The sequence below is a fragment of the Ochlerotatus camptorhynchus genome, unplaced genomic scaffold (assembly GCF_037179485.1).
Source record: "Ochlerotatus camptorhynchus isolate MF236.1 unplaced genomic scaffold, CSIRO-AGI_Acam_v1.1 ptg000002l, whole genome shotgun sequence".
Classification (NCBI taxonomy): Eukaryota; Metazoa; Arthropoda; class Insecta; order Diptera; family Culicidae; genus Ochlerotatus; species Ochlerotatus camptorhynchus.
This window is the reverse complement of record NW_027040494.1, coordinates 4,910,719-4,934,623: the sequence shown is the minus strand read 5'-3', so window position 1 is coordinate 4,934,623 and position 23,905 is coordinate 4,910,719. Positions and strand designations below refer to the sequence as shown.

Sequence of the window (23,905 nt, the reverse complement as noted above, 5' to 3'; positions counted from 1 at the left end):
AGTTAAAAATTTCTAAGGATTCTCTCTTGAATGAATCTCCATGAAAATTCTTCTCAGAATTTCATTGGAACTTTCAATAGCATTCATTTACCGTTCACCTTAAAATTCCTCAGGGACAAGACAAAATTGACATAGAATTTTAGAGGGAAGGGGATTTCTGCAGATGATTTGCCCCACCATGTATGTGGGGGTCTAAAATTGGTTAAAATATGTTACATCGGTTATGCATGCATTAAGGCAAATATCACCGAAATTCTTTTAGTAACTTTAAGAAGTTCCAAAATCGGGAATATTTTTCCACGTTCAAGAGGACTGAAAATTTTGATTTTTGAATTCATATCTGGAATCTAGTTCTTGTCCATCTCAGAAGCTGTTTTCAACGAAAGTCTAAGTGAAAAGCAGATGGTATTCTTCTTCTAAGGATTTGAGCAGTTGCTTCTGTGAAATAACAGATAACGCAGCAGATGAACATCCAAATAACGTCTCCATGAGCTGCAATGGATTTGTTTCCCAGTTCATTGGGGACTTTCTCTCCGTCCGACACAATCATGAAGATGTTCAATATATCACTCCACTTTTTTTATGCTATGCCACCTGGTTTTTACATCTAGCATTTTAGGGTCAATTTTCGGCAAATACCGGGAAAAAACCCACTAAGCCTAACGTTTTCTGACGATAAATATTACGTTTTCACTTCGCTTAACAAAAGTGTAAGCTGCGAATTATGCTCAGCTAATTGCGAATGACCTATTAAACCAGGTACCAAATTGCAACAAAGGCTCAATTTTCCGGAATTCAGCGGTACGCACTTCCAAGCTGCGTATTATTCTGTTATATGTTCAGGTTTATAAATAAAGATCCAAATTACTCCTGATCAACGCTTGTAGGCACAGGTGTTAAACATACTTAGACTCAATGCGAAGAAAGAAAACTCAAAAACTAAACCCCTTCACAAACCCTACAATAATAGCTCAAGAAACCGCGAGCATAAATCAATATTGCGATAGTAGTGTTACGTGAAAGATTATGAGTTGGGAAGTTTGCGTAAGGCGGAGAAATTGTACTCAGCAATCGAACACGAATGGAAATAAAAGCAAACCATAAAGAAAACAAACATCAAGAACTATCGAAGAAAGTCATAGAAATAGCAGGGTCCACAATGAAAGGTTATTGGCTTCAATAACCAGTCTCTACTATGCGGTAAATGAACATTAGAGCGGAAATACAGCAGTTAAGGCAAAAATGATTACCGGCATAGAAAAACCACGGTGCGAACTTAAAAGCCATTAAGCTTGATGTTCGTGTTCTCTATCCACCTAACGCTACGTTGTTGCTATTGTTGTTGTTGCTGCTGTTGGGAGCACGTGATGGCACGGCCCGGCCGTTGGTGGTCTGGCGGGGACCCTCACAGGCAGGGAGTTGAGCTTTTTGTTTGCTGTCGGAAATTTTAGTATAGGTAGCAAAATTAGATGCTTGCGCTTGTCCGGCGACTATAACCATTTGCAATCACCGTGTGGCCTTGGCAATGACAGTGGGCCGTGAGAGTCCCGAGTAAATGGCTTTGATCGTTTAATAATAAATTGTGGTGATGGTGATTTATTTTATGACATTGAACATAAGATAATTGTGCTTGCCACTAAACACAAATACACAAGAATCAAGCAATAGTATGTTAAGATTGCTCACTGCAGAAAGAGAAATGTTGATAGCAGGCCTATGTTTCGATACGAACGATCAAAGGCAGAAATTCAGAAAGATTAAATCCAAAAGATGTTAATCTGAATCTAAATAAAACATAATGTTTAACTCATGAATCTCATTATACATGAGGGGGTTAGAAGGAGGGTGTAAGTGACTTTGATCGATTCTCTTCATCGACTTTCTCTTTCGTTAATAATTCAGCTGCAAACACATACCTTGATTCGTGTGCCATTCTGGATGCTAGATGAGAACCTCTTTTATCAAACTATGTGGCAGAAATAGCGCAAAATCTGTTTATATCTGTGGTTATCAAAAGAGAGAGTCGATGAAGAGAATCACACAGTGCTCAAACGGTTCCAAATCGGGTCCTGATTAGCCTTCCAAAATTTTAACTCATTTGAACTGACTTGGCACAAACCATTTGGAGTTAATATGGTAATACTATTGGAAACCCAAACTTTTTGTTCATCATAAATAGCTCCTTACATTTTATCGAAAAGTAGGCTACTACTAGGCTACTAGGTTCCTACAAGCATAGTAATCATTTTTTAAAGCAGAGTAATAAGGTGAATTGTTGCATAGTTATGAACAAAACAAAATGTTTACCCATAGTAATTTCCATACAAACTTCAACTAAATGAGTTCTAATTTTGGGAGGCTAATGAGGACCCGATTTTAAACCGATATGAGCACTGTGGAGCGAAAATTTCAAATTTTGCATCAGTCTAATGTACAAATATAGCTCGAAAACGTCACCCTTTAATCGAAATGACGTGTGAGACAACGTTTTAGGAAACAATAATTGAATTTCAGGAAAAATATACACGTTGTTTACTGAAATTGTGACATGTGTGTTATTTAATTTGATGAAAAGTTACAAATTGTTCTTATTTTATTAAAAATATATCACTGCTTGTTTATTCCAAACATACTACCATACACAAATGTGTTATGGTATTATGGAATCATAAGATTCTATTATGATATTTTGTATTTGTAAGCTAAATTTTGCATAAACTGACCACATTTTGCTGGAATCTTCAGTAAATTTGACATTTTTTTTACTGAAGCTACAGCACATGAAAAAAATGAAAGCGTTTAACTGATTGTCCACTAGCTTAGCAAAATATTACTGAAATAGCAGTGAATTTATTTAAATCCGTTTCTACTGATACTTCAGCAATTTTCAACTGTATATTTCTAAACCAGCAGCAATAATACTTTACTTAAAAAATCAATCCTCGTATTGTTCAACAGCTGCTTACAAAAGACGTACTGGAGCAGCTGTTATGCCATAAGTTTTCTACTATCAGTACCAAACGATTTCTTGACATCTCAGCTATCCTTTGTAAATTTTTTGACAAGAATTTATGTTTTCACACTAAACATTGTAACTTGGTATGATTATTAAAAAATACGCTCCGTGCCCGGAATCATGGCAATGGACTAGGCAACGGGAAACCGTCAATGACTAAGTTGAATTTTTTTGTCAGATAGCGTAGAAAGGTTTTGCGCGACCTGTCATATAAGTAGACAGGATGCTCGCCATCAGGATCATCAGCAAATGCTCTGAAGTTTGTCTGTTTTACTGGTTTTCGGCAATGCTAAATGGGGGAGAGGTAGCTCATTGATTCTTCCGGTTCGCCTCCTAGCATCGTGCTATAAGGTACCAGGCGATAACCAGGGTAGTTGATCGATAGCTCGATGACGTCATTTCGTTGGCGTCTGCAATGGGAAATTTTCATAGCAGGCGTTGACGATGGGACGTTGTCGAGTTGTTAAATAGCAACTATCGTGGTAACTCACCGAATACCTGTCGATCTGCCAAATTTGGAAAGACGTCTGCATTGAATTGTCTCATATAATAATATTCCGCCCACTATATCACAAGAAATTGCGAGTAGCTGAGTGGAATGGAGATAAGTTAAGCATTGGGTACAGGACCAAGTCTCCCCTGGGTGGTGCCAGAAGATGAGCGCAATAGAATCATCAAGTTGCCATAAGGCACGGAATGAGACTATTGCATGGCTGGGTAGTCAAAGTCTTCCATTCGTTAGTAATTTCAGGTGGATTAGAGCAGGTTTAGGTTTAGGGTGGGCGTTGGCCAGATTTGGATTTTTCAGATGTAATCCTGGATAGGACCCTGTCATTGAACGTCACGTGAAAGTGGAACTTAATGAAGGCCTAAGTACTTTTTCGTAGTTTTTGGTTTTCGGATTTGAAAGATCGTCGGTTACAGAAAAATGCGGTCCCAGGTCCTTACATATCAAAGAGATTTATGGTAAAATCGCTTGTGTATCGTGTATTTTGCGGAACTCGTTGTTGTCGTTGGTTCCGGGTTTGAATGGATACAAAAATTTGAGCAACGGTATTATGTGATATGACGGGCTCGGTGGCCTTAGAGCAACCGTTTTTGCTTACTGAGCAGAACATCATGAGTCTAATCTCAGGCCCTTCCACATTCAAGATTCGTCAATCGTTTTATTTGTTAATATGACTACATGGTAATAACAGCAACTCGGTGATTAAAAAGGTGCTCGTCTGCCTAGTGGCAAACGTTTTTGCTTACTGAGCAGAAGACCGTGGGTTTAGTCCCAAGCTCCTTCGCGTTATATGATCGTTAGGACATCAATTCAGCTTATCGTTTACCAAAACGAACCCTGCTGCAAACCCAACCCTCTTATCCAACATCCCAGTGATTCCTCGTGGAAGTGCAGAGGTATTCTCGGCTTCCATCAAAGCGAGTGTCATGTCAACACAATCCTTCCCATTTCTGTCTTGACCTGTGTTCGGGCGCGGCCGGCGCTGGTATTGCCTAATTTAAGATAACCAGTTTTTACACATTGAGGATGATTGCTAGTCCCAAGCATCGTCTATTGGTTCTCTGTGTAATTACAGCTGATCTGGCAGTAACAGAGTAGCAACCGTGGGCGGTCAATCAAGCTCAAGCTCAAGCTGTACTGGATTTCGGCAATGCTAAAAATGCTAATACTGAAATCCAGCAAAGACCCTAGTAGCACGCTTATCACAAATCAATTGTAGAAACTTATATTCGACTTATTTCAGTCGCTGTAACTTATTGTGATGAAAGTGTGCTACTCGGGGAGGTGTTTTACTGACCCCATTTCAGCAAATTGTTTTGCGAGATTTGGAGTGTATGAGTTTCAATGCTGTCCTAACGCTAGTTGATTTCCTTCGTCGTACATGCTAGGTAGAAAAAAAAATGATTCGCTGGGAGTTATTCGCTTATTTTATGAAATATAGACATATTATTGTAGCTATTGAACTAAAGTAGGGGACGGCGGGATAAAACGTCTACCCTAAACCAAAACTAGATACAATTTTCTCGATAAACTAAGTACTTTCCCTAATTGCATTGATTTTTAGGAAAGTTCGTGTTCATTTGATAATGTCAAAGAAGTCTAATTAATTCAAGAAAAAAAATCATGAATCATCGGTTGTCCATATACCATGTGGACATGTTTTGAGCGGTTTATGATCTCCCTCTACCTGCTTGGACAATCATCCATATGAATTTTCCAAAATATGTATGGACCGTGAACATCCCCTTCCCCCCTAAACTGTCCACGTGATATATGGTCAGCCCCTAATGTTGACCGCTTCTAGGAGTAAGACGTTGAATATCACATGATCCTGGCCATATAGAAGGTTCTATCTTCGGAAATTTTTTGTACTGTGCGTTAAGGCTGATTGGTTAGAAAACAGTAGTTCAGATTTTTCTCACTATGCGGTGCTAATGTGCAAGTTAATTTCCTGTATAAAATATAACTCGAGATCTTTACTGTATATGTAGGAAGTTTCTGTCTTCGGAAAAACGTTTCAGCTGACCATGGTCTTCTAAACTGTGGGCAGATTGGTTCAGAATTATCTCACTACGCGGCGCTAGTGTGCATGTGGATGTCCTAATCATCTATGAAGTTACCCGAAGCTGTAAATCTCTTTAATAAAAAAAAATATCTAAGAAGTTGTTTTCTTCGGAAAATTTGTTCAGATGATTGAAACCTTCTGAATGGCAGGCAGGTTAGCTCACAATTTTCTCTTTCATACTTGCAGCACGTAGTGAAATAATTGATAAAAAATGTGTGTTCGATTCAAAAAGCGTTGAAAAACCTGTACTAGTTTGCCCAAAATAGCGATTTCCTAGATCATAGAATGCTCTTTTTTCTTGTTATTGAAGTATTTTGTTTTACAGTTTTTGTAGTTTTCTGACAAGAATTTATGATCTTTTTCAATTTGTATTTTTTTTCTGAAAAGGCAATTGAGTTTCCTACACGGTAATCGCAAAATACTTAATAATGACTGCACAGTAGGTTTTGCGAAGTTTCATGGAATTCTGAGAGGTAAAATCTAAAATTTGTTTATTTTTCGCTATTTGGCCTGAAACTGCTCTACTGTAAATCTGTAGCTGGAATTAACACTTCTAGAATCAAAAATTTACACCGTTGATTCTGGCGCGTATTTATTATAAGCAGAAGTAAGTTGTGTACATATGAATATTAATAATAATATGCAACGATCTCACCAAGTGGTTGAAAATGTAGCGCCTTAATAAGACATATTGTAGAGGTATGATGTCTTCGGAGAATATATGCAAATGCGTTTCTTTCAAAGTTTTCATACCAATGATTAATCCTTCTAAAATGAGAGATAAAATGTATTTTATCAGTTTTTTCAATATGCATGGTTGGTTTCGGAACGTGGAGGAGGCGAATGAACCACGAATTGCACCAGCTGCTGGGAGAACCATCCATCGTCCACATTGCAAAAATTGGGCGACTACGGTGGGCTGGGCACGTCGTAAGAATGCCGCACGACGACCCAGTGAAAAGCGACCCAACCGGAACAAGAAGAAGAGGCGCGCAGCGGGCAAGGTGGATCGACCAAGTCAAGTAGAAGGCGACCTGCGGATCCTACGCAGACTATGAGGCTGACGAAGTGTGACCATGGATCTAGTAGAGTGGAGACGACTTCTTCGGACAGCAGAGGACAAGGCCTTAGCCTGATTGGTAAGGTAACTAAGGTTGGTTTCTTCTCAAAAGTACAGTACCCGTTCGATTCTGGCACGGTTCCATTTTGGCACGTTTAGATTTTGGCAACACATCCGTTCGATTTTGGCACAGTTCGACATTTTTAAAAGCTCTTGGAGCTTTTGATTTTCCAATTATAAACATTGGTTATTTATGAGTTCCCAAAGAGTTAGCACATGGCATAAACGTAACACGATCTTAAGCCCGTTTGAAAGCTGGCGCTGAGGTCTATTTAATCGCTATGAGCGAGAGTATGGCCATGAAGCGCTTTGTAAAAGAGTGCGGACTCGTCAGCATTATACAACTGATCAACCGTAAATACGTTTTCGGTAACAATATGAAAAAATCTTTGCTTGCAAGACTCAACACTGTCCACAACGCTAATATTTAATATATAATATAATATAGATAGATAACATTTCACCACAATGAAGTAATGAAATTGGGTTGTTAGCGGAATGCTAAATAAAACAGCAAAAAAGGTTATCTTCCATTTAATTCCACTTAATTAATTTTGGTATCCATGACAGATACGTATTTCGACTACAATGTGCAGTCTTCATCAGTGTCATTCCCACTAAAGAACTTATCAAAATCTAACCCCCTTAAGTACTCATCCCCTAGGTAAAAAAGTCAAGATCATAGGTATAAAAATGAAACGGAATGCTAAATAAAACAGCAAAAAAGGTTATCTTCCATTTAATTCCACTTAATTAATTTTGGTATCCATGACAGATACGTATTTCGACTACAATGACTGCACATTGTAGTCGAAATACGTATCTGTCATGGATACCAAAATTAATTAAGTGGAATTAAATGGAAGATAACCTTTTTTGCTGTTTTATTTAGCATTCCGCTAACAACCCAATTTCATTACTTCATTATGATGGCTACCAAGCCTTTGGGGATTTTCCTTATTAGAGAGTTGTATAGATTTTTCTCCTTTAGCTTACTTAAATCTTTGGTTTTTATTAGTTAGGTAGGTTCCGATTCAACACATTGTAGTTTCATTTTTATACCTATGATCTTGACTTTTTTTACCTAGGGGATGAGTACTTAAGGGGGTTAGATTTTGATAAGTTCTTTAGTGGGAATGACTGATGAAGACTGCACATTGTAGTCGAAATACGTATCTGTCATGGATACCAAAATTAATTAAGTGGAATTAAATGGAAGATAACCTTTTTTGCTGTTTTATTTCACCACAAATTTTCGACGTCATCATCATAGCGCCTCTTGAAGTTTCGCACCCAAATTACTATGGGAAATCCAAACTTTTTGTTCATAGTCTCCTTGCCTTTTTCCATATTGCACTGTTAAAATGTTCTATAGCTATTCTTATTGGAAATTTTTCTCAACTACAACTTTGCAGAATATAGTTTTTAAGCCAAACGTTAATGTAATTAGTTATTCATTGTTCAAGAGATTGATAATCTTATGGCATGATCAAGCAGCTGTTTTGTGGGCAACACTGTATTCTGCAGTGTGACATAGTAGCCATGATTTTTGTGCTCTATTATTGCAGAGAAACGTCATCCACCAGCAGTTTGCATTATCTGTCGAATAAAAATTTCACTTGCTGCATTCCTTGACATTGAAGGGTGCATTCGATAATTCAAAAATGACTAAGCATTGTTAATTGAATCAATGAGATGTCAGCAATCCTTGGAAGCTCACTCATCAGTGCAACAACAACCAAAGGATGCCCGCAAGGAAAATAGTTGATGATCTTCTCAAAAATTTAATAACCAAAGACTTTTTAAATAATTGGCTTTTCAGATGATATAGTCATAATTGTACGTGGCAAATATGATTGTATTATCGCTAACAGAATGCAAATTGCCTTAAATTTAGTCTCATCGTGGTGTGATAGTGAAGGATTGAACATAAATCCTTCTAAAACTACTATTGTGCCATTTATACGAAGGAATAAATTGACATTAAACAACATAAGATTGAAAGGCACACTTTTGGAACTTTCTAATGCTGTCAAATAGATTGGAGTAATCCTAGTAAACTAAATTGGAACATGCATCTCGAGCAGGCAATAAACAAAGCTACTAATGGTCTATGGATATGCAAAAGAACATTCGGTAAACAGTGGGAACTGAAACAGAAAATGATCCATTGGATTTATTCGGCAATTGTGTAACACTTGGTCTGGTGGCCAAAAACAAAAGACAGTGTTGCTCAGAGAAAGTTAGAACAGAGGGGAAAAAAAGGGAAAACGAAGACTGGATGGAGATGGGCGTAATTCATGACAATTTTGAGGTACGATTCTTCGTTCAGGATCGATTGTTTTTTATACAGATGGTTCAAGATTGAACAATCAGGTGGGAGCAGGAGTAACTGGCCGTGGGCATGCTTGGCATACACAGTTTTGTTGACGAACTGCTCATTTGCTTATAACTTTGCACACAGTTGACGTAACATAGTTATTTTTGAAGCAGTAGATAGAATAGAGTTTAGGCTTTTTATAGACACGTAAAAAAAAAACAATAGTGGTAATGAAGTAATGAAATTGGGTTGTTAGCGGAATGATTAAATAAAACAGCAAAAAAAGGTTGTCTTCCATTTAATTCCACTTAAATAATTTTGGTATCCATGACAGATACGTATTTCGACTACAATATGCAGCCTTCATCAGTGTCATTCCCACTAAAGAACTTATCAAAATCTAAATCCCTTAAGTACTCATCTTTTAGGTATAAAAGTCAAGATCACAGGTATAAAAATGAAATTACAATGTGTTGAATCGGAACCTACCTAACTAATAAAAACCAAAGATTTAAGTAAACTAAAGGAGAAAAATCTATTCAACTCTCTAATAAGGAAAATCCCACAGGCTTGGTAGCCATCATAATGAAGTAATGAAATCGGATTGTTAGCGGAATGCTTAAATAAAACAGTAAAAAAGGTTATCTTCCATTTAATTCCACTTAATTAATTTTGGTATCCATGACAGATACGTATTTCGACTACAATTCTAGTAATAAACTGTATTTGTTTTTGCGTTGTAAAAATGAAGTTAGAAATGCTCGCTATATATCTCGGACTTTAAGTGTAAAATTCGTTGGTGTTGATTCAAATGTTAAGATTTACCTACTCATTTTCATATCTCTAGTAAACTATGATCTAATCTATCTCTATCAATAACTTTAAAGAAAAACAAATTTCAACAGCAGAGTGAAAAGTTATTAACAAATGAGCAGTTGGTGTGTACAACTGTGCATGCCAAGCATAACCCTGGGATAGACATATCGGCCGATGGCCAACTGGGTTCCAAGCTGAAATCAAGCAATTTTAGAGTGTTCTATTATATGTTTGCGTAGAAACTATAAGAGTTCAAATATATGCAGTCAGTCAAACTGCTCTAAATGCTTTAATGTTGGTGACATGTACATCAAAACTTGTTTGAGAGTGTGTTCAATCACTTCACAAATTGTCTTGTCATAATCAAGTCAACTTATATTGGGTTCCTGGTCATTGCGGGATTGACGGAAATGAAAGAGCTGATACACTAGCAAGACTCGGATTTTGTCATAAGTTTACAGGGCCAGAGCTCTTTTGTGGCTTATCGGTAGCATCCCTTAGAATGGAGCTAAATGCGTGGGAATCTTCAAAAGTTGAGGAAAACTGGAAAAAACATTTCCATTGCTAGACAGTCGAAGCGATTCACTAATCTAAACATTTCTGTGACCCACAAAATACTGGAACTTTTTAAGAAAGATCTTAGCATATATACAGGTCTTCTACCAGGTCATTGTCCGAGCCGTTATCACTTGAAACTGATTAGAAAACTTCAAGATCTGTATGTCGCTTCTGTGGCATAGAAAAGGAAGACTCGGAACATTTGCTAGAACACTGTCCGTCAATTTTCAATAAAAGGCATAAGTTTTTCGACAAGGGGCTGATAGAACCCTTTGACATTTTGAGAACAACGCCCACACGGATAGAAATCTCCTTATAGCTTTTGGCAAATTTCTATTGCTGATTATTCATGTTAATGTTGTAGTAGCAAATACTCTTGCAAAAAACTTTGTTCAAGAGAGTTTAGTGACGCTTAACGCAAGCACACTAGCGCGCGCACCACCATGTAAAGTTGTTTATTATTTTCCTCTAGCTAACCTAAACAATGTATGAACATAGATCTGTCAAAATGATTTTCACTAACCAATACATTCGAACGTGAAAATCTCCATATACCCAGTTCGTATCTTGTTTACTTTTGAAGATATTTGACGTTTTTTGCGGATTAAAATTCTCCCACAAATCTAGATCGTAGCTAAATTCGTTTAAATTTGTTGCATAGTTGTTGAGGACATCCGTATAAAACGAAAGAAAAATTGGAAGTAAGGAGTTGTAACCAAAATGTACAACCTTGTTTATAAGTATGTAAAACTCAACTCCCACAAGCTGCCAGTGGCATCATCCCGCAATTAATCTAATGACAGCACGAAGCTTGAACTCAGGAGTTAGAAGAGAATAGCTTCACCATTGCTCCAGTCCATTAAAAAAACGCAAGCATTCCGGAGCTATTTCCATATACGATACGCTCCACCCTAACACATGTTTATACTTATATGTGTAGAAGCAGTGGTGCATTACTTTAATTACACGTTTTTCATGAGCCGAAAGTTATTCACTGTAATCAAAATGTATAAGACCTATACAGCTAATAATCTTATAACTGATCCAAAAGCGAAAAGTTTATATTTAGAACATGGCTAACAAGAGGTCTCGAAAAGCAGAACTACGTAGCCTGGTCTACAAAATTTTCAATTTCTGAATTGGACTGATATGCGAATAGTTTTTGAGTGGTTTGAGTTATTCTTTTTTAAAAGATAAAAGGTACTAATATGTGATTACTTTGCATACTTGACAATTTTTATCTATATCATATCTATAGCATCAATACTTAAATTGTTACTTGGGGTGCCATTAGTATAGAAATTCTAGCATTCTATAAAATTTAACTTTCGCTGTTTGGGACGCAACCTTCAACTAGCATTCGTTAGATTATGCAGATCTGAAAATGTAAAACAGATCGTTCGATCTTCAAGAAACGAACCAGCTCAGGACTGGAAGTCTCAATAATAAAGCAAAAGATGATCGTTAGGCCATACAAAAAAACTTCAATCTGATAAATCTCCCAAAGAGTAAAACACGACTTATCAACAACCAATGGCGTTATTTATGCATAAGAACAAAATACGTATCCAATTCAATTCCAAATCCAACAACGACGATTAACGCAGACAGTTGAACATCACAACACTAGCATTATGCATACATTAGCCACAGCATGGCACTGGATTATTAATGCCACCATTCTTTCAAGTTCTCGATTAACCGTTTAAACTCACGGGGTCTTCAACTTGACAAACAGCATTGCATGCCCAGGCCCACTACATTGGCCACTGATTGGTAAACCTTGTCAGACAAGTTTACGCGCGGACTAAAGCAGCATATGCCAGCTACTGCTACATGTGCCTCTACAACACAGCGCGTCATCAAGACAATTCAAGTAGATAGGTACGACTGCTCTGCTCTGCCTTCTAGCTTTTCAAGTTCACGGTAGGCTACTCAACGAGGAGCCGGGAGAATGAACGAAGAACCTGTCGCTGAGCTACGACCGCGATACGCATATTTTTGCCGGTAGAGAAATCTTCTCCCAAGCAACCTGACTACTTAGAAGACACTTTTAAACAGTCGCCATTCATTTATGTACTGTTATGGTTGATAATTTAATTTGGTACCAGTTTGGTCACAGCTACCAGTCAGTGACACATTTGTGTGAGTATCCGGAATATCTTGTCATGATATTCCAATGTGTAGGTGAATTTCCCCGGGCACAGCCAAATCAAGTTTGGCAAAATGTTGCGAAGAATGCACTTCCCCATTCCTCCGAAGTGGACGTGTGGGCGCAGATAATTGCAAATGGCATACGCAAAGAACGTGACTTGGGACAGCTGTGACATTTTCGTTCATCGGTGGACATTCACTTTCGGTGGGTTTCTCTTTGGGAGAGTTAAAAACACAATAACAAACCAAATGGACAAGAAAAAGTTGGGACAACAAAGGGCGTGTGGTGGTGGTCATGTTTGAACGAATTTCTAGAGTATGGTTCATAGCCATGAGCAATCAACAATTACTGGGATTGATTTTAAAGCAGGGTGACCACAAAATTTTCAATTTGGAATTCCCGAACTCTTCCCGGATATCCCAGTTCAAACCTACCGGTTATTCATTAATTAATAAAAATTTAACGGTTGTTCATTAATTAATTAACTTTCATTCGAATATCTTAAACAGGGTGTAAGGTCAATAATGAATAATACATTTCCTGATATTCCCTGATTTTCTAGTCGTTTTCATGAAAAATTCTAGGCGAGGTTGAAGTGATGATAAAAAAGGAAATAACAAAATAAATAAAGCATATTGATTAAAGATGAATAAGTAAATCTACATTTTTGAAACTATACTTTAATGGGAAATTATAGCTTTATGGTTTAATTACTATCTAAATTATGAAGCTCGTCATCCATTAATAGGCACCATTTTGTATATTTGTGCTAGTTGCTAATTCTGGTTCCTATGGTAGAGGAAATTATTACTTCCTATGGATTCTACTATTCTATAAACACTATTCTATAGATGCTAAGAAGCAAAATCTTATTAAAAATGTATTATTTTCCGAACAAATATTAAACCTTTAATTGAATATGTTAATCCGTCATTATTCCAGCAAAAGTCCCATACCGCAGCTGTTGAAACTCCACCAAAACTTCTACCAGAAACCCATTTACATTTTCTAGATTTATAAGTTTTAAAATACTAGCTGAAAAGTTTTGAGACCATGCTGCACGGACCATGTTGTTCGTAATTATCTTTAATATTTTATATTTGGAAAAGGGAATAAATATTACAACCAATAACAGATCCAATAGGCAGATTCAAATATTACTGAACTATATGGTGGATATACGTTACACTAACGTTTAGATTTAAAAGAACATTTTATGAGTAATTTGAAATCTCAAATTTTTATTTATTTATTTTTCAAATCTGGGGTTTCGATTTATTAGTTAAACAGTTTTTTGAAAAGCAACTTTAAAATTGCCATAGTTTTGCTACACACTTTATTTTTTTGCCGAATCATGGCAATTTTTCACCGATATTTGCACAGCCGAGTGCTCGGCAATCTATTTCACTGAGATATAAGAAAAAGTGACGTTTGGTTACTGAGTCGCAGGAAATGCTTTGCTGAGATCTCAGTAAAATTGATTGCCGAGCACCCGGCTGTGCAAATTTCGGCAAAAAATTGTCGAAATTCGGCAAAAAACTTATTAATTTTGCATATTTCATAAATTCCAAAGTAGTTTATTTAGTTTGTCACTCAATCGTACGAGATTAAATAAAATCATAAAATATTTCCAAAACCAACCACCCGCGTAAACGGGCAAGTACTGTATACAATGCACTACGCATCTCTATTGGCTCTTCCTTCCCAGACCCAGAGTGTACAAACGAAATCGGTGGAGGCGAAAAAAGAAAGGAAGCTGAATTGGCACACGCTTCGAAAGAAATGTACAATCGATTCTGTTACCGACTGTTGTTGTGCGCCGGACGATACGATGGTGTTGGTTGGCTTCATTTTGCTTTCATTCAATGCAAAGTGCGCGATGAAAGCCATTCGCTGCTCGGCTTTTAATGGATTTCAGATCTCTATATATGGCTGTGTGTATTAGGAAAACAGTGTTATTAGGACGGTACCGTCCGTACAGGAGGAAAACGCATAAATAATTATATACTAATCAAACCAACCTCCGCGTCGATTAACGTCACCAGTTCGGTGAATTTATGACGTTTAATCCAACACCAGAATAGGCAAGCACACATGGCCAGTGGACCCCGCGAGGGCACAGACCAAACATTACCACAACTGCAAGCTATCCAATGTGAATCGTGCAAAAAAGAGTGAGAAAAGAAAACGACACACCATTGTAGCTGTAGTCGGAAGTCAAAGCTATAAAAAAAAAACTTCGCTTTCACTATGAATGATGACGATCGGGCGGGTGTGATTAATCCGCATCAATAACGAATCGGAAAATTGGTCTAACAAAATTACCGAAATCATTGTTGATGATCGTTTTTTTTTTGCCTACTATCAACCCTAGCTTTTAGTCGCAAGAAAATTGACCTAATCCACGGTAGCCAGTGGCCACTCAACCAAATGGGAGATAAATAGGGTGATTCGCTCGTCTCGCCGGTGCAGAGAAGCCTACGGTGAAATCGGGTTCCTCGCCTGGTAGGAAGCTCAAGTCTCTTTGTGTGTAGATAATTGGGTTGCTATGTTGGTTGAAAAAAAAGGCGTCTTCACGGTAGGCAGGTTCATTTTGACATTTAGTAGGTGGCTAACAGACTCAGGGTGCCTTGTGAGGACGAGTAATAGCACTTTAAACTACAGCCATATTAGGAGAAATAACTACTGGAATCCCCAGAAGAGCACAATGGGTGGTTCAGCTCAAGCTTCGCTATTTCTCGATTGTCCTCCAATCAACCGTGCTGATTTTTTTTTTTGTAGTTACTGCCACGGCATTTGGAAAACTTGTGAAGTAGCATTTATTGGGGAACATCTATAAACTAAATTCTGAATTCAGAACTTCTGCAACACCATCCTACTCTTCGAATGCTACATCATTTATGCATGTCGTACATTCTCATTTTCTTCTCAGTCCCATGTAATGATTGTTTGAGCCCTGAGTCTAGAAATTTAGAAAACAAAATTATTTCAAACATCAACTCGGTTAAGTCTCGACCAACAACTAAAAAGGGTCAACCGACAACACTATCGGGTAGGATAGTGTTTTGTTGGTTTGCGTAGGCGAGCTTCGGTTTGCGTATAAAAGGCATTACAAGTTTTAGTTACAAAAGCTGCACACACACCCAGGAATAACGAAGATGCGAAGTGTAGCCACCGTATACCATTTGTTCCCTGTGTGAATTTTACCACCACTCTTTGTGTGGATTGCTTCCTCAAAGATAAGTTTGAAAAGAGTACGAAGCAAATGGGAGAGCCAAACTTTCTTTGCCGAGTTCTGTGCGATGTACGTAAAAATTTGCTCTGCAAACGCTCTAGGCGATTTCCAACCCTAAAACCCATCATGAGCATTTTTTATGCTTCTCTAAAATAAAGCAAGTGGTTTAAGGATACCATAAAAAAATCAGTATTAATAGAATATATACGGCCCAATTATGACTTCCATTACATAACTATGCATTAATTTTTCTACCTCAAATTTCTGAAAATAAACAATTTACTAAGTTGATCCTAGGTTTAGATAATTGATAATTAGAACGAAAAATTGAGATGCTCAAGCAGTCGAACTTGACAAATGTTGACAATTTTAAAGATCTAGGGTAAAGAAACTTCTGTGCTTCTGGGATCAAGACGACTTTTCAAGATCGTAGTTTAAAAAAAAGTCATTACTGTGGAACGAAGAAAATTTCCCTAGATAGAAAGATCACGGGCATAGAAAATGGTGCATGCGTCTAGGACTTAAAATCTCGATCTTGAAAAGACATTTTAAGGTTTCGGAATAAATTTGAGGGATTTTGGACCAAAAAATTTCCATAGATAGGTTTTTGGTCCTTCCACTTCTATCTCGCGGAATATGGGTACGATTGGTCACATAAGTATAAATCCTTAATACGTAACTTCATTCGTGCGTTACTGATGTTGCGATCTCTCTCTGCATGCTGTGAAGTCCTACCCGATAGTATTTGAATGTTGCGGTTTATGTATTTACCTACCTGATCAATTTATTAATTAGCATTAAGAACTAAAGAATATAACATAGAGCAATTCCCTACGAATTCGAAAATTTGCGGAAACGTTTCTTATGACCGACATTGCCATTTTGCATCTTCATATCGCCAATTTGAATCCAGCCTTATGTTTTAAAAGGGCATATAGAAAAATATCAAGTTTATCTTCAGAAAATTTTTACTCGAAAACTGTTTGTCCGATCGGTTTGGTGTCTTGGGCAATATTGCAGGTAATAGATGAGACTATTTGAAAAAAAAATATGCACTCTAAAAAAAATTACTAAATTTTTTAAAATTTCAACTAAAATTTAAAAAAAATATATTTTTTAATTTGTTGATATGTTTTAGGGGACAAAAATTGCCATCTATTGCACTATAGGTCAAGATGGAAAAATGATTGACAAAAACGTTATGATTTTTGAGAAAACTCAAGTTTTAGGAAAAATATCCAAAACTTCCACATTATCCGGAATGTTTATGTTTTAAAACAATTTATTTTCTTGCAAATACATATTTCGCTCGTTAGCATATAACTTATAATTGCGATTTTTCGAGAATGATTTAATTTATTTTTACATTGTTAGATTGATATTTGTAACAGAAATCCATACTTTGATTCTTAGTAATATCAACAATTTTATTTTCATTATTACAGTTTGAAAAGTGTCTGACTTCTATTTGGTTTTCAGAAATAGGAATAAATGGGCGGTATTTTTGAGTTCCTTGAATGATTATAACTCTTGAGTATTGTTCGTTGAGCTCGTGCTTATGAGTTTCATATTCTTCAGTAGTTGCATAACAAAAGAAAATTTGAGTCAACTGATCCTCGTTTCACGTCTGAGCCCAATTGTATAGTTCCCTTGCATTTTTATCGGATGTTCACGTTCTCTAGCTAGACTAGCTCTGGTAGCCATACGTTTCAGTGTTCCTCCTATAGCATCACATGGACCTTTTCCATGCGATGTTGCGAAGAAATGCCATTCAACTTCTATACCATTTTTATTCTTGATTTGGCAAAGACTATAGAAAAAAAATCCCGATTTTTATACTGGGATGCAGCTCCGTCAATTTTATTCACAGTTAAGTGCTGTTCTGTACGTATAAAAGCAATATTTTTTTAGATAAATAAGTTTACAGATACTGAATCATGACGCAAATCTTCTGAAATTACTAAATAGCTCAAATGGTTAATTTTTCCTTCATGTTTTAAATAAATGATAAATGGATGAATAGTTGCTTGCTGATTATTCCAGTGATGGATGACTTTGTACTTTATTTTAAATATATTTTTATTACGGAGACTTTCTGCCCTGGGCTGGTTCGTCTCCGACTTTGTACTTCTTCTTGTAATACAAATGTGTAGTTTTCTGAAAAATCACATATTACTGCAAATTCACCTTCCTGTAAATTGTGTTTCGTATTCTGCAAAAACATAGAATGCTGTTGTTTTAGAAAATCGTGAGGTATTAATTTCTATAATTTTTCTATTAAATAGGAAACAAATTCATCCGGCTATTTAACTAATGTTTTCATATCTCATCTGTCGGTTGTGACCCATTGCTCAAATTGTATTTCATTAATGTCTTTTCCACGATTTCTTCCAATAACTTTTGTTCGAAAAAATATGAATCCATTCAGTTTCTAAGCATCGTAGACAGTAATCTATTGCTTTTCTTTCACATATCAAACTGTAATCGACTTCAAATCAATGGACAAATCAAATTTCTTAAAGTTGTGAATAATCTAATTGACATTTTCATGAAGAGTACATACACACACATTATGTGTCCCTGAACTAGTTAACAATTTACAGTTCTTAGGCCTGAGATTCGCAAAGGTTGAACCAACTTGTACTTCACTATTTAATTCTTTGTATCGGTTGTAGGACTCGCGTAAAGTGGTCGTCATTAACCTTTTTTGAACTGACTGACGCTTACCATCTTTTCTTATTGTTACGCAATCCAGGCATTGCTCTGCTGGTTTCATCATCTTCAAAAAACTGCAGAACAAGTTCCTTCGTATCATCACTCAATCCACTGCCTAACCTCGAAGTAATAGTTGAGTGTACACCTTTATCGTTTAAAAGTTGTTTAGATTGTGTTGCCATATACCTGGCTGTGTTAAATGTTTCCATAATTTTCTGAACTGTCCATAATCTTGGTAATACCGTCAAGAGCTGAAATTTTTCAGTTTTCGTTGTATCTTCTTTCGAAAACTTTTCTGTTAGCTGTTCAAAAATTTCATTAAAATCGTCAGTTTTGTTATAATCTAAGTTTGCTTCTGCATTAAGTGCAAATATGTGCTTTCTAATTCTTTGATTAATTTCATGATATTTCTTCCCAGCATAATTTACACAACTAATTTTTTTTTTCTTTCAATTGGTGATGTCAAAATACTAGATATAGATTTGATGAAAAGTTCAATATTAACGCATTGCGAAAATTCGCCAACATTAGAGTCGATTGTTTCTACCGATGTTATTGATGGTAAAGTTACTAAAGTTTTCCTGACTTGAAACATTCTTGTTGATATCTTGTTCATCGCAGTTCGATAACTCGTCGCTACTTGATAGTTCGGTACGTTTAGAAAGCTGTATACGATAAGAATCACAAATTTTTAATTTACTGTAGAGTTATTTTTGTAAAATTTTCTGATCTTTCAAAAAAAAATATTGTCGGAACTGGAGAACCGCGAAATACATTTAAAAAAGGCGAAAAACTACCAACATTTTATCTACTTATCTACTATATCTACTTTCAAACCGTAACATCTCAAAAACGGTGCGACTTAGAAAAATATACTTGAGTGCTTATCGTAAATTTTGTGTACTTTCATTATATAAAGTCGAAAAAGTAGTTGGACCAGGTGTTGGACATTTTTTCCAAAAACTTGAGTTTTTTTTTAATCATAACTTTTTTGTCCATCATTTCTCCATCTTGACCTATAGTGCAATAGATGACATTTTTTGTCCCCTAAAACATATCAACAAATAAAAAAATACAAACAAAAATATTTTCTTTAAAAAAATTGTTTTTAAGATTCCATTTGAAATTTTTTTAAAAATTGGGTTTTTTTTTAGAGTGCTATTTTTTTTTCAAATAGTATCATCGATTATCTGCAATATTGCCGAGGACACCAAACCGATCGGGACATCAGTTTTTGAGTAAAATTTTTCTGAAGATAAGCTTGATATTTTTCTATATGCCCTTTTCAAAAATAAGGCTGTATTCAAATTGACGATATGAAGATGCAAAATGGCATAATCGGTCATAAGGAACGTTTCTGCAAATTTGCAACCAAATCAAAACATACAAAAATAAATCGAATTGCGTATTCATACGGAATTGCTCAGATGGAAATATCGCAAACATAGAAAAATTTGCATGCAATCTGGGGCAAATTTTAGAGATTTTCGACTAATTATTCAATGCTGTGATGTTTGGAGAAATTTTCATATTATGAATATATTTAAAGTAAGTTCACAGTCCTAAAAAAATTTAAATGCTTCTGAAACGTAAATAACATTTTATGATCTTGAACATTACATTTTTTCTAAAATCTGGTCTTGAAATTTTTTGATTCCAAATTACAAGTCCAAAAAAAATACAATACAATTTAATGAACTAAGAAAAGAATTCAAGATTCTGCGAAATGGTTTGTTCTCGATGTTTGGTCGAATACTAAAACTACCGAGCATCATTTTTTTTTTAAATCTTAGTCTATAAAAAAATTTCTAGCGAAAAAATTTTCTAGACCATTTTTCGAAATCTAAAGCTTGGATAACATTCAAGATCACGGAGTAAAAATGTCAGGATATTGGGACCAGATTTTTTTATCAAAATATCAGAATATTTGTGATGAAATTGTCTAGATAATTTTTCGAGACCACAGGCAAGGGAAAACGTTATAAGTTGTTGTATTTTGAAGATAACGGACTTGAATGCCTAGATCACAGAACTGAAAATAAAATAATATTAGTGATTCACAGTTCTGGTCTTTTCGTAACTCTTCTCGTTGAACTTAACAAGATAATAAGCTGTGATTTGGTTTGATTTTTTATAGGCAAATCATTTTCTCTCAACATTATTGGTCTGAAAAAGTGACTTTTGAGTGAAAAAAGCGACTTTTTTAGAAACTGACTTGAAAATAGTTACCCGGCCACTATAAAGTGACCTTATCCCCAAACAAAGTTTTAGTTTTTTCACACTCAATATCTCAGGAATAAGTGGGGAATCTAGTTTCCCCTAATTGAGATTTCATCTTCAAATCAAACTGAACTAAAGATCACAATAAACAGCGTCAATTCATGATTGTAATTGATTTAACTTTTTCACAGCATTGAGCTGCGAAAATTTGATCCGTTCTGGCTGAATATCCAAAAAGTTATTGAAAATTTAATGAAAGTTGAAAAGAAGTGTGTCTACAAAACAAAAACTGTATTGTGTTTGAACCTTACTGTTGCTACACGGCGAATGAGAACGACCCAAAATTGAGTTTAGTTAACTCATAAATCACATAAAGTGCAGGAACTCAGCGATGAGTAAATTTGCCTCAGGTGTTCCGAGGTTTGTCCAGGAATAAAAATCCCGAATATGAGAAAAATAAATATTGGATTCACTCAGTCTATTGATACTACTCCTAGACTGAGTAAAAGTTTCATCAATTTTCCTCATTTTCAGGCAGATTTTTTAGGTTTTCCACTGGAAAACATTGGGTAAATTTACTCATCACTGAGTTCCTGCACTTTTGGCGATTATGAGTGAACTAAACCTAAATTTGGGTCGTTCTCAATCGCCGTGTAGTTGAATCCTTGCTTTGTTCCCTCTGCATATAAAGGGTTAAAATAGTCCTGTATTCGGCTCACAGAAATATCATCGATAACTAAAACAGTAGCACGATTTCATTAAGTATCATCATTCATGATACTTATGGAGTTTCTAGGCATTTAATTGATCTTTCTAGGACCCTGCAGTTCGCAGATCCTCGGTTGAGAATAATTGCCATGTGGTACCAAATATATGGAAGTTTTTATTCAAAGGTATAATTTTCAATAATTAGAAATACAACTAGGCACCGCACCTATCAATATAAATGTAAAAATCTCTTGTATTTTGGCAAATTCAAATAATAAATTCCTTTATTCCATTTCAGACAAATTGAACCAATAAAGGGAACCCATTCACCATTATCTGAACCTTGAAAAAAATCTATTTCCAACATACCTGAGCCACCAGATAGATCCATCGGTATTCCATCTTGTTTCAGCCTTTTCTGCAATCCTGACTTTATATCCCACCAGCACAAACACTAACTCTTTTGTTTTTCCTCTTTTTTCTTCAGTGATCAGAGAAATCGCCGAAGTAGTCGTTAAAGCCGGTCAAAATTCGAAAACAGCAAATTTTAGCACTTTAATCAGCAAGTCAACAATCGAAATGCTTTTAAGCGAGTAATTTCTCCAGTTTCTCTGTCTTGAAACACTGAACAATACGGGTTCCAGAGCAGCAACGTTTCGGGGTTTTGCCAAATAGTATAGCACGAATTTCTTCTCCTAGGGGGTTAGCACAAAATGCACAAACACTTGAATTGCTTTTTCCTATTTCTTGTACGCCCAGAAACGCGATATATGGATCGAATTATGAATCGTTCTTCATAAACGCGATTCTCGGTCGGTTCACTGATACGATGCCAGGAACGATAACTGCTTGGAGGTCATAAATCTGTTACTATAATTAGCTTGCGTTGCCTGGCGGTTGTTCCACTTATCGACTGTACACGCCACGCTAGCCAAAAACTGCCAGATATATCTGCAATCCAGAGTCCCTTGTTGAGGCACGACGTGCGTATGTGGCAAGGAACAAAGAGATAATCAACTCTATCCCAGACCAGCAGGAATGGATAATAACAGCAAAAACAGGTGATCAAACTTTACAGGTAATTTCCAGTGAGATGTGTTTCTGTCGCTGTATCAGACTTGAAGATCCTACGCGTCCTACCAGTACGACCGCCAGGTAACGACTGAATGGCGAGCCGCTGCTCAAATTAACACCGACAGCCCGGAACCGCAATCGAAGATGAGTATAAGTAAGGAGAAAGAATTTGATTTCTTGCTTGCTGTCCAAACTGCCTAGCTGGCTGGATGGGAATGGGATGGTGGTTTCTTCTGCGCTCAGCTCAAGAGCAGTATGTACCTACATACTCCGTTGCACCGTCATCATACGCTAACGCTATAGCTGCGAGAGTATCGACGGAGCACTTTGCATCACTCTGTGAATGAGAGGGAGAGAGGAAGTAATGTAAGCAAAAGAAGGTGTATAACTTGTAGTGGAAAACGTACCTGATTCTCCACACTTATGTCCGTGGCCAGTTCACTTTCAAGTCATCGCCGTTTTGCCAGTTACGACCACTGATCATTGGTATCATCCACACACCTTCGTCCGTCATCGTTGCTGATTCCACCATAGATGATTAAACTGTGGGCTCAAACGGCTGAATCACAGTAAGTTTTGTGGTTCTCAAACTTTTGTCGATCCACCCGCAATCCACAATACAATCATTTAACTCAATATCTCAAAATGCCACAGGACATGATGGGATATTTACACACTAATCCAGTCAGTAAGTTTTTACTGGGATCTTGAATTGCGGAACTGTTCGTTAAAAGTTTAAGAATATATCAAAAATGAGAAAATTTATTCCGAACTTGTACAGACTTACCTAGTTCTGTTAACCTCACGGTCATTTGAATGTTTACCGACTTTTTCAGCAATTTAAAACCAGAGTCAAAAATACTGACTCCTGTAAAGTAATTTAAGTGTGTATACATTAAAAATAACTATTTTCAAGGAATAGGATGAATCAGCACGAATCATTTTCGGGAAGTTTGAGGCGAAAATAATACTTTTTACCCCATTCTTTGGTACCACTGAAATCCCTACTTCCCGTATGTTTAACAGAACGAAATCTCTTCCATTCGATTCTTCAAGATCGAACCAGACGTGACCAGAGATTTTTATGCCTCAGAAAAATCACACCGCCCTCGGCTGGGATTGAACCCAGACCCATTGGGATGAAAAATGGTACTCCTGTACCTGAAAAATTTGAATTCTTGTTTTCAATTTGGTACATATAAGTCGTTTATGAAGGATGATCTTAGTTTTATAATGAAATTGGTTTATTAAAAAGATTGACATTTACTATGTTTACTATATTTACTATGAAAAAAATCCGGACACCTTAAAAACGCTGGCATTAAGGCATTTTAGATTAATTTGTTTTTTTTTCGAAATTTTACTGAATCAAGCTAAGAGTGTATAACATTACAG

The 23,905-nt window shown here is 36.3% G+C and overlaps 1 protein-coding gene across 1 annotated transcript in view; it reads right to left on the bottom strand.

Moving 5' to 3' along the window:
- The window catches only part of LOC135698167 (uncharacterized), a 106,210-nt gene that overhangs the window by 54,544 nt on the left and 27,761 nt on the right, over positions 1–23,905 (bottom strand). Inside the window, exons 6-7 of the mRNA XM_065218097.1 lie at positions 22,776–22,847; positions 21,806–21,838 (exon numbers count right to left, since the gene is read on the bottom strand). Coding sequence (XP_065074169.1) covers positions 21,806–21,838; positions 22,776–22,847 — 105 coding nt within the window. The remainder of the gene's footprint in view (positions 1–21,805; positions 21,839–22,775; positions 22,848–23,905) is intronic.